At 44.6% G+C, this 11,858-nt stretch overlaps 1 protein-coding gene across 1 annotated transcript; it reads left to right on the forward strand.

The window, feature by feature from the left end:
• The first annotated feature begins 209 nt into the window (after positions 1-209).
• LOC120994085 (olfactory receptor 52D1-like) lies at positions 210-1,154 on the forward strand. Its single transcript, XM_040422545.1, has one exon. It carries the CDS (start codon positions 210-212, stop codon positions 1,152-1,154), a length of 945 nt encoding a protein of 314 aa, XP_040278479.1.
• The last annotated feature ends 10,704 nt before the right edge of the window (positions 1,155-11,858 follow it).

The following is an 11,858-nucleotide window of genomic DNA, read 5'->3' on the forward strand; positions in this document are numbered from 1 at the left end:
ATCCCTGCACTTTGAGTCTCTGTGAGAAAAAGCTCATTACGAATGTTTGTCATGGCCATTGCAGTCCTATGTAACACCACAATCCTTTTGGTTGCACATTCCAAGAGATTTTACAGTCTCCTATCAGACATTGATTCAGAGAAGACCTTTAAAAGAAAAATAAAGTTATAGCTTGTGTTAATTTGCAGAATGCCACCTTAAGATTGAAGATGTGGAATGTCACCAGCACTTATCCTTCCCTCCTAACCCTCAACTTTGGGCCAATGACTGAAGTAAAATACGTCTACAGCGTAATCACGTTTCTTGGTTTCCTCATCATTGTTCTTTGCAACTTTGCAGTCATCTCCTCTGTGGTCTTACACAAGAGTCTTCAGGAGCCCATGTACGTCTTCATCTCCGTGCTGTGCCTCAATGGACTCTACGGTAGCAGTGCCTTCTTCCCCAATTTATTCGTAAATTTAATTAGCCAAACTCAAACCATCTCCTACGCGGGTTGTTTAACCCAAGTCTTCTGCATTCACACCTACATGGGAATAGAAATGCTCATCCTGACTATCATGGCCTATGATCGATACTTGTGCATCTGCTGCCCCTTGAGATACACCACTATCATGTCCTTGACCATGGTCCTCAAGCTCGTCGTCTCAGCCTGGTTATTTATTATCTGTATATTTTTAGCCCAGTTTATGTTGACCATTAAGCTCCCACTATGTGGCTCCTTCATCCTGAAGATCTATTGTGACAACTGGTCAGTGGTGAGGTTGGCCTGTGTTGACACGACGGTCAACAATATCTACGGGCTCTTCATCACATTCATCTTAGTCCCCATGCCAGTGCTAATCCTTATTTCTTACATTGAAATTCTTAGAGTTTGTGTCCGGGCCTCCAAGGACTTCCAAGCCAAGTCCTTACAAACATGTACTCCTCACTTAGTGACCATCATTAACTTTGTCATTGATGTGTTATTCGAGATTCTGCTCCATCGCTTCAATCCTACCAACCTCTCCTATGAGCTGAGAACAGTGATGTCTCTGCAGTTCCTGGTGGTCCCACCAATTTTGAATCCCCTCATCTATGGTTTGAAAACCAAGGAAATACGGGTGAAAATTATGAAGTTTCTGAACCCAAAAATCGTAACATCACGCCAGTCGTGAAAGGGTCGGACAATGACCTTTTACTCCCCACTCTGAATACTGGTTGCAGTAGATAAGTTGACTCATCATTTAGGCTGCACTGGTGGGACAATGCTTCATGCCAATGATTCACAGTAGAGAACACCTAATAAAACCGGTCCCTCCATTCTACTATTTAACCTAAGAAGCTTGATGGTGAACTCTTTGGAAACTAAATGTTTTCACCATGAGTTTTTACAGAGTATCTTCATGGCAGCAGAGCAGGTTCTGGTACTGTTTGTCTTGGGTTCTTAGTAGCCTTGTCTCAGATTACCAGAAGCTCTATCTATCTGTCTATCTCATATCTATCAATCAACTATTATCAGCTTCTGTGATATTCTTTAGTCATTCGAACAGACTCTGAGATATTCCTCTTTGCTCTTGTATATTGTTTTATCTCTCTCACTAACTTTCGGGGCAATTGGAGCATATCTGTTTTGGGTAGAATCGATTCATACCCAAATCAATAATTTTCAAGAAATCTGCTCATCTCTACTATCCATCAATCTATTATGATCATCAGCGTGTTTTTTCTGGGGTTCTTTCACTTGTGCTATGCTCCAGGCTCTGGTACCAGCTAAAGTTCTGGAGAATCATTGTACAGGCAGCTGCATTACTGCTGTGCAACACTAGATGGAGCTAAAAAACCTGAAATAAATCTACAACACTCCAACCCATCATTTCATCCCCATTACTAATGTAATTACCTTCTAAACTGAAAAAGAACCAATCTAATGCATGCAGGATCTGTACATGTAGAGAAGGCAAAAACCAGGAGCTGCTGGGACATGCACTGTGGTGCTGGGTAGTTATGATTCTTCATATTATCATTATATTGCAGCTTTATGAATAATGTAATGTTCACAACTGGATACATCAACACGACCGTATGTACTTTGTGGTCTGTAAAACTGTATATACAAAATACTGATACTGTTTCGTCTGGGGGGGGGGGGGGGGCAACCTCCTGGGCTTGGTTCCTTCCTGTGTGCAAGCAGTGTGTCAGTGGACATGAGCAGCGGACCCAACAGATAAGGAGCCTGATGGAGAGAAGCGGGACAGGAGTGGTAGTAGTTACAGATGGGGGTTCTACTCAGTGTTCCCGCTCCAGTGCATTCCTAGGGCCATGCACAGTAAAGATGGGGCACACCTGCTCTCCCAGGGTATACCCTGATTTGGAGGTCTCCTTCCTGTTTGAAGGCGGGATGCCCTTAATGTTGTATGATGCTGAGGGGCAAAGCAGGAGTCAGCCTAGGATGGGAAATAGATAAGTCAGTGTGTAATGACCCAGAGTGTCATTACCACTTCTGCACCCTGCTACTATCTCCAATGGGCTAGTGTCATGTCATCTGTGTATTTATTCCAAGTCCTCCACATTGTTAATTTCCTATTTCTTGTAACTGGTGTGTTATAATGTAATTTACCTGGTTCACCAGTAGATGGCAGCAAGCATGGCAGTGCTAATTTTGCAGAGGATGGAACACTTCTTTCCATTCTACACTCCCTCTCTAAAAGAGAGGAGGGACTAGTTAGTTAGTTCAGTTCAGCTCACCCCCTTCCTAGGGAGGAAGCAGGTCCACATCCCTGCTGGACGTGTCCTGCCTAAGCCAGTTAGAGCACAATCAGCTCTGCTGGATGTGGAGGCCACATCTTGGAGCCCGTGAAGCCAGGAGGAAAACTTCCCTGGATTAAGCTAGAGTCAGACTACAGAGAGAGAAGTTGCAGCCTAAAGTAAGAAGCAAAGATTCCATTTGAGCCTGTCAGCACAGCAGAGCCAGAGAGCAACAGATGTAGCAGAGTTGAGTTTTTTTGCCTGCTAAAGTTAATGCTAACACCTGCTGGAGCCAAGATAAAGTCTGTAAACCGTTGGGAGAAACGTCTATCCAAAGTAAAGCTGTTATTGAACTTCACACAAGGTCTGGACTCAGTTTATTACTTTTCTTTTTCACCTAGCGGTGCTGGAGTCATGAACACCAGAGACCCTGACGCCAAGGCACCTTAACAAAAACCCATTCCACTCAGGGCACCTCAAACACCATCTAACAGGATTCCCTGGACAAACAGAGAGTGCCCCGAAGGAACTAGTGCTGTCCTTCCCATCACTGCACTCTGGCCCAGGGAGACTCCGCTAACCGTGAGTAAATTAACTACTACCCCCATCGGCCCACCGTGCCTCATGTGTTTCCCCTGCGAACTCGGCCACTGCAAGTGCATCAGCAGCTTTTCTGATGAACCTGCAGTTTACACATACATTTACATTCAATGTAGGTATAGTTGTCTCCATGTACCTCATCCAGATGCACTTTCATACATTGGGCAATGCCATGCTGTAGTCCAAACTGGTGGTTTGAATTCTCACAAAGCTTTTCTACAATGCAAACTGCGGAATGTAGATCCTAAGACAAAACTTCAATATCTGTCCCTCTGGTATTTCTGGGGACCTGAGGCCATTAAGATCCAGGTAAGCTCTGCCCTATCTGTGGGTGTTCTGAGGAGATCTGTCAGAGTTGCTGCACGTGACTCGATCTTACAGTTTTTTTGTTGTGGGTTTGAACTGAATCCCACCTCCTCCCAGGTGTTGTCCAGTAGCCACAACTCAAGCGTTACCTCCACAGTCTATTTCCTCGCACACTCCTGTTTTTGATGATGTTCTGAATAATATTCCTTTCCCTCATTCAAACTGGTAGGTTTCTAGAATTTCTCCCTGGGCCCCAAAATCTGACTGTAGGTGCTTATAGGCTGCTCACATCCATCCACTTACTGCTTACACACAGGAAGAAGCCAAGCCCAGAAGGTTTAGTCTGCCCCTGCATATTGATAACCATCCAGCCAGGATTTACCTTTACCTACCTTCACATAACATAGTGTTATACCGAAACATACATTAGAAAACAACATTTTCAAAACCCTATAATTAGCGATGGTCACTGCACTGTTGTCTATCACTGACTGCATTTTAAGGCATTGTGTCACGCCCTGCCCTGTCTGTGGGTGTTCTGAGGAGATCTGTCAGAGTTGCTGCACGTGACTCGATCTTACAGTTTGTTTTGTTGTGGGTTTGAACTGAATCCCACCTCCTCCCAGGTGTTGTTCTTTAGGTAATTGGTGGTGCTATTTATTCCTCCCTCTCCCTATAGCTTTTTGCGGGTTATAGTTATGCCTTGTGTGAGCTCTGGAAGTTTGGTGGATCGTCTGCTCCAACACATCACTAGATAAGCCCTTTTCCTTTTTTCTTTCTGTGTCTGTTTTTCCTAGGCCTTTAGGGTGACGCTAGATTCTTCAGTTGAAGGAGCTGGGTATCTCTTTCCCTCTTCCCTACAGCTGAGGGTTTGGTTCAGTGTGTTATAGTCTTAGGTACATTGGCATGTGCATAACTACCTATGTGCATAAAGTGTTTTAGGGATTGCTAGGAGGTGACCACTTTTTTCCCTAGCATTTGGGGCCTAGTCAGTTGTTTTGTTTGCCTTGTCATGTTCTGTTTCCTTCCCTTATCTTACCTACCGTGACATTATAATCCGCCATACCGTCCTTTTTTCCCTTGCTGTTTGCAAAATGGAAACTATTGATGCTTTGGTTGATCGCATGCAGGGATTGTCTTTGGAGGTAGCTGACCTCCGCAATTTGGTTGCACGGTGTCAGAGTAATTTGGCGTCTGGTGCCGCCGGGGGAAACCAGGTCTGCCTGGAACTTAAGGTCGCTCTCCCTGATAGGTTTTCCGGGGGAGGTGATAACTTTGTTCGGTTCAGTGAGTCCTGTAAATTGTATTTTTGTCTGCGTCTGATTTCATCTGGAGACGAAAACCAAAGAGTAGGGATTATTATTTCTCTGCTAAGAGGTGACGCTCAGTCTTGGGCTTTTTTCTCTGCCGACCGGTTAACAGTCCCTCCGGTCGGTGGATGAATTTTTAGGAGCCCTGGGCCTGATTTATGATGACCCAGACTGGGTCTCTATGGCTGAATCTAAGTTGTGCAGCTTGTGCCAGGGAGAATGTACTGCTGAGTCGTATTGTGCTGAATTTAGAAGATAGGCAACTGAATCGGAGTGGAATGATCCTGCACTCCGTAGTCAGTTCTGTCAGGGGCTATCTGAGAGATTAAAAGATGCCCTTGCATTTCATGAAAAACCTGATTCTTTGGAGGTGGCCATGTCTTTGGCTGTACGGATTGATAGAAGTCTTAGGGAGAGGTGCAAGGTTCCCCTCGGGCAGGGGGTGCTGTCTGGTGGAGAATCAGTCCCTCCTGTCCCTCGGGGTACTATGACACTTAAATTAGGGTCTGGAGAGGAGCCTATGCAATTGGGTCAGGTTACTTTGTGCTCTGGTAATAGGAATTTTAGGAGGCTGAATAGACTGTGTTACTTCTGTGGTCAAGAAGGTCATTTCGTTAATGTGTGCCCTTTTATTAAACCTAGAAGTGGTAATGAAAAACAAATAGGGGATTCCTTCAAAGAAAAAAAAAATCCCTTACTCTTGGGAGTGTAAATGGGGAGTCAGAGCAGGCATATTCCTCCTGCCTGCCATGGTGGCGCTAGACTCTGGACATTTTGAGTTAAAGGTATTTGTTGACAGTGCGCAAGGGTTAATCTTATTGATTTTCAATTTCTTCAGAGTCATGGTTTTAAAACTAGTGCATTAAGCAAAGAGATACCAGTGTTTGCTATAGATTCCGCCCCCCTCTCGCAAAGATGTCTAACTCATATTGTTCAGGATATTCATTTGAGGGTGGGTGATTCTCATGTTGAGTTCATTTCTTGCTTTGTTATAAAAGGCTTGACTGCTCCAATGGTTCTGGGTTTACCATGGTTGATAAAACATAACCCTACCATTGACTGGCAAACTGTCTTAGTGCCTCTATTTCGGGGGTGTCCACTAAGGTGTTGCCTCAGTTTCTTTCAGATTTTTTGGACGTATTCTCGGAGGGTGGAGCTCAGGAGTTTCCCCCTCACCGAGAGTATGATTGTCCGGTCAATCTTATCCCCGGAGCAAAATTGCCAAAATCTCGGTTATATAATCTTTTTATCTATAAGGGACATATTAGACCATCTAAGTCTCCTATGGCCACTTAGACCGTGCTTAGATTTTCGGGAACTGAATCTCATTACTGTCCATGATCCTTATCCCCTTCCCTTGATTCCGGATCTATTTGATCAGATTGTTGGTGCCAAGGTGTTTTCTAAGTTGGATTTAAGAGGAGCTTATAATCTGATCAGAATCAGGGAAGGAGATGAATGGAAAACGGCCTTCAATACCCCTGAGGGCCACTTCGAGAACCTAGTCATGCCCTTTGGTTTAACTAATGCTCCAACAGTCTTTCAGCACCTTATCAATTACATTTTTCATCATTTGGTGGGGAGGTTCCTTGTTATTTACCTCAATGACATACTGATTTACTCACACGATATGAAGACTCATCAGGATCATTTGAGACAAGTGTTATTGATCCTTCAGGAGAATAAATTGTATGCTAAGTTAGAAAAATGTGTGTTTGCGGTTCAGGCGCTTCCGTTTTTGGGGTACCTGCTTTCTGCCTCCGGTTTTCGTATGGATCCCGAAAAAGGTCCGTGCGGTACTGGAGTGGGACCGGCCGGAGAATCAGAAAGCCCTGATGCGTTTTTTAGGATTTGCTAATTACTACAGAAAATTTATCCTGTATTATTCCACCATTGTCAAACCTTTGACAGATATGACTAGAAAGGGCGCTGACTTCTCTGTCTGGTCGGATGAGGCATTACAGGCTTTTTCTGCTATTAAGAAATGTTTTGCTTCTGCTCCCATTCTGATGCAACCGGATGTATCTCCACCCTTCATTGTGGAGGTTGACTCGTCAGAAGTGGGAGTCGGGGCAGTCTTGTCGCAGGGTCCCTTTCCTAGCAAATGGCGCCGGCGTCCTTTTTTTCTCCAAGAAACTCTCGGCCGCCGAAATAAATTATGATGTTGGGAATAGACAGTTATTGGCCATCAAATTGGCCTTTTAAGAGTGGCGTCATTGGCTAGAAGGGGGCTACCCATCCGATTACGGTATTTACTGACCATAAGAATATGGCTTACCTGCAATCTGCAAAGCGTTTAAATCCTAGGCAGGCTAGATGGTCATTGTTTTTTACCAGGTTCAATTTTGTGGTCCCTATCGCCCTGGGATCAAAAACGTCAAAGCAGGTGCGTTGTCACGTAGCTTTCCGAGGGGGGGGGGGGGGATTCGGAGGATCTCGCTTCGATTTTGGCTGATGGGGTGGTGGTTTCTGCTCTTTACCACGAGCTGGAGACGGAATTGTTGGGGGCTCAAGAGGAGGCACCTGATTCTTGTCCTCCAGGCAAGTTGTTTGTTCCTTCTGAACTGCGATACAAGGTGTTCAAGGAACATCATGATACTGTCCTTGCGGGACATCCTGGAAGTAGATCCACTTAGATTTTATTTCCCGGAGATTCTGGTGGCCAGGGTTGCGTAAAAGTGTTGAGGGTTATATAGCAGCTTGTGAGACCTGTGCACGCGCGAAAGTGGCTCACACTCGGCCATCAGGATCTCTTTTTCCTTTGTCCATCCCATCTCGTCCTTGGACGCATTTGTCCATGGACTTCATTACTGATTTGCTGAGTTCCTCTGGGAAAAATGTGATTTTGGTGGTAGTGGACCGCTTCAGCAAGATGGCTCACTTTGTACCATTATCAGGTTTGCCCAATGCAAAAACTATCACTCAGGTTTTTATTGATAACATTGTGAAATTACATGGCATTCCCTCTGATGTGGTTTCTGATAGGGGGACGCAATTCGTTTCCAGGTTTTGGAGGGCGTTTTGTTCGCGTCTGGGTATTTAGTTGTCTTTCTCTTCGGCTTTTCATTCTCAGTCAAATGGTCAAACTGAGCGCACTAACCGAAACCTGGGGACCTATTTGAGGTGTTTTGTCACTGAGAATCAGGGTGAGTGGTCTTCGTTCTTGTCTTTAGCTGAGTTTGCCTTGAATAACCGTAGGCAGGAGTCAACTGATAAGTCACAATTTTTTGGCGCATATGGTTTTCACCCTCAGTTTGGTACTTTTTCTGGGACCAAATTTTTGGGGATAGCGTAAGAGGAGAGATTCTCTTCCTCTTTGTAATCTATCTAGCGGAATATTCAAGTTAATTTAAAAAAAATGGGTAAAAGATATAAACGGCTGACAAGAGACGTATGACTGGTCCGGACCTGTGTGTGGGTGATTTGGTGTGGTTGTCCACTAAAAACATTAAGCTGAAGGTGCCCTCTTGGAAATCGGGTCCAAGATTTATTGTCCCTTACAAAATCTCGGCCATTGTCAATCCGGTGGCGTTTTGTCTGGAACTTCCGCAGGTCTAGAAGATCCATAATGTGGTAAGGGCACGGGTCTCACCCCTGGGGATAGGTACCTGAAGGGGGTGGGCAGGGAGGCCGCGCAGATTTTTCCTCAGGGTCGCACAAGCGAATGTGGATCTGGCGGCAAGGGACCTGAACAAGGGAATGCTAGTATAAAAGTTATCCACGTACAGGTGGTAACTAGGGATGAGCGAACCCGAACTGTATAGTTCGGGTTCGTACCGAATTTTGGGGTGTCCGTGACACGGACCCGAACCCGAACATTTTCGTAAAAGTCCGGGTTCGGTGTTCGGCGCTTTCTTGGCGCTTTTTGAAAGGCTGCAAAGCAGCCAATCAACAAGCGTCATACTACTTGCCCCAAGAGGCCATCACAGCCTTGCCTACTATTGGCATGGCTGTGATTGGCCAGTGCAGCATGTGACCCAGCCTCTATTTAAGCTGGAGTCACGTAGCGCCGCACGTCACTCTGCTATGATCAGTATAGGGAGAGGTTGCAGCTGCGACGTTAGGGCGAGATTAGGCAGATTAACTCCTCCAAAAGACTTCATTCTGTGATCGATCTGCAGCTGTGGATCATTGAAGTGCTATTATTGAATTGCTCACTTTTTTGAGGCTGCCCAGAGCGTTTTTAGATCACTTTTTTTCTGGGGTGATCGGCGGCCATTTTGTGACTTGTGGTGCGCCAGCACGAGCTATCACCAAGTGTATTTAACTATCGATAGTGTGGTTATTTTGTGCTATATCCTACATCAGCTGCAGGCTGAGCCTGTTTCACCCAAGTGCATTTAACCATCAACAGTCTGGTTATTTTTTGGCCATATATTACATCAGGGGCATGTTGAACCTGTCACCCAGCGCCTAAAAAATAGACCTGACATTTCTATTCAACCAAATCTGCACAGTTTTAGCTGGTCAAGTTATTTGTAGTGACCGTCAAAGCAGACTTTTTGTTCTGGGTTGAAAAAGCATTCCCAAATTTGCCATTCTGAAAATAACTAGTTTGTGGTATTTCAGGCCTACTTGAAATCTATCCCAAAAAGAAAATCTTACATTGAAGGTACTGATAGTGTCATTCAGAAAAACCTAAGACACACGCTAGCGTGCTGATAGAAGTGTCATTCTGTGATTAAACCTATAACTGTCACACAGCGCAAAAAAAAACAGGTCTCACATCTCTATTCAACCAAATCTGCACAGTTTTAGCTGGTCAAGTTATTTGTAGTGACCGTCAAAGCAGACTTTTTGTTCTGGGTTGAAAAAGCATTCCCAAATTTGCCATTCTGAAAATAACTAGTTTGTGGTATTTGAGGCCTACTTGAAATCTATCCCAAAAAGAAAATCTTACATTGAAGTTATTGATAGTATCATTCAGAAAAACCTAAGACACACGCTAGCGTGCTGATAGAAGTGTCATTCTGTGATTAACCTCTTAAGGACACATGACGTACCGGTACGTCATGATGTCCTGGTACTTAAGGACACATGACGTACCGGTACGTCATGTGTTGTTCCGATCACTGCCGCCCGGCCGGCAGTGATCGGAACCCGGTGCCTGCTCAAATCATTGAGCAGGCACCTAGGCTAAATGCGCGGGGGGGTCCCGTGACCCCCCCATGTCGGCGATCGCGGAAAACCGCAGGTCAATTCAGACCTGCGGTTTGCTGCGATTTCTGCAGTTTCTGGTCCCCGCGGTCCCTGACCGCGGGGATCAGAAACTTTATATGCCTAAAAAAAGTTTTATTCACCCCCCCCTGCACCCCCGAATGATTTTTATGGTGGTTGGAGGTGCAGGGGGAGGGTTGCGGGCGGTGTGGGCGGTGCGGGAGGCGGGCGGTGCGGCAGGCGGGATCGCGATCCCCCGCCCGCCTCCCCTTGAAAATTCATTGGTGTTCAGTGGGTATACCAGGGTGCCAGCACATTGCTGGCACCCTGGTATAAACGGCTGACATCTGCGATGCGATGTCAGCCGTTTAACCCTTTCCATACAGCGGTCCGTACGGACCGCTGTATGGAAAAGGTTAACAGCGCAAGGAGCTCCCTCCCTCTCCCATCGGGGGGCTGCTGTGCCTTTGCAGCCCCCCAATGGAGAGGGAGAGAGCCCCCAGACAGCCCCCCGAGAGATCCCCTCCTTACCCTTCCCCGTCTGCGAAGTTCTGAGCAGACGGGGAAGGTTCCCATGGCAACAGGACGCCTCTCAGGCGTCCTGCTGTCCATGGTGCTGAACAGATCTGTGCTGAAAGGCATAGATCTGTTCAGTGTAAGTAAAATACAGTGCAGTACAATATATATTGTTCTGTACTGTATTATACAGACATCAGACCCACTGGATCTTAAAGAACCAAGTGGGTCTGGGTAAAAAAAAAGTGAATAAAAGTGAAAAAAAAGTAAAAATCAAAAAACACATTTATCACTGATAAAAAATGAAAAAAATAAAATTCCCTACACATGTTTGGTATCGCCGCGTCCGTAACGACCTGATCTGTAAAACGGTCATGTTACTTTACCCGAACGGTGAACACCATAAAAATAAAAAATAAAAAACTATGATGAAATTGAAATTTTGCCCACCTTACTTCCCAAAAAAGGTAATAAAAGTGATCAAAAAAGTCGCATGTACGCCAAAATTGTAACAATCAAACCGTCATCTCATCCCGCAAAAATCATACCCTACCCAAGATAATCGCCCAAAAACTGAAAATACTATGGCTCTTAGACTATGGAGACACTAAAACATCATTTTTTTGGTTTCAAAAATGAAATCATTGTGTAAAACTTACATAAATAAAAAAAAAGTATACATATTAGGTATCGCCGCGTCCGTATCGACCGGCTCTATAAAAATATCACATGATCTAATCCCTCAGATGACCACCGTAAAAAAATAAAAATAAAAACGGTGTAAAAAAAGCCATTTTTTGTCATCTTACGTCACAAAAAGTGTAATAGCAAGCAATCAAAAAGTCATATGCACCCCAAAATAGATGCCAATCAAACCGTCATCTCATCCCGCAAAAAATGAGACCCTACTTAAGATAATCGCCCAAAAACTGAAAAAACTATGGCTCTTAGACTATGGAGACACTAAAACATTTTTTGGGTTTTAAAAATGAAATCCTTGTGTAAAACTTACATAAATAAAAAAAATTGTATACATATTAGGTATCGCCGCGTATGTGACAACCTGCTCTATGAAATTACCACATGATCTAACCTGTCAGATGAATGTTGTAAATAACAAAAAAAAAAACGGTGCCAAAAAAGCTATTTCTTGTTACCTTGCCGCACAAAAAGTGTAATATAGAGCAACCAAAAATCATATGTACCCTATACTAGTACCAACAAAACTGCCACCCTATCCCGTAG

Source organism: Bufo bufo, chromosome 3, assembly GCF_905171765.1.
Source record: "Bufo bufo chromosome 3, aBufBuf1.1, whole genome shotgun sequence".
Lineage (NCBI taxonomy): Eukaryota > Metazoa > Chordata > Amphibia > Anura > Bufonidae > Bufo > Bufo bufo.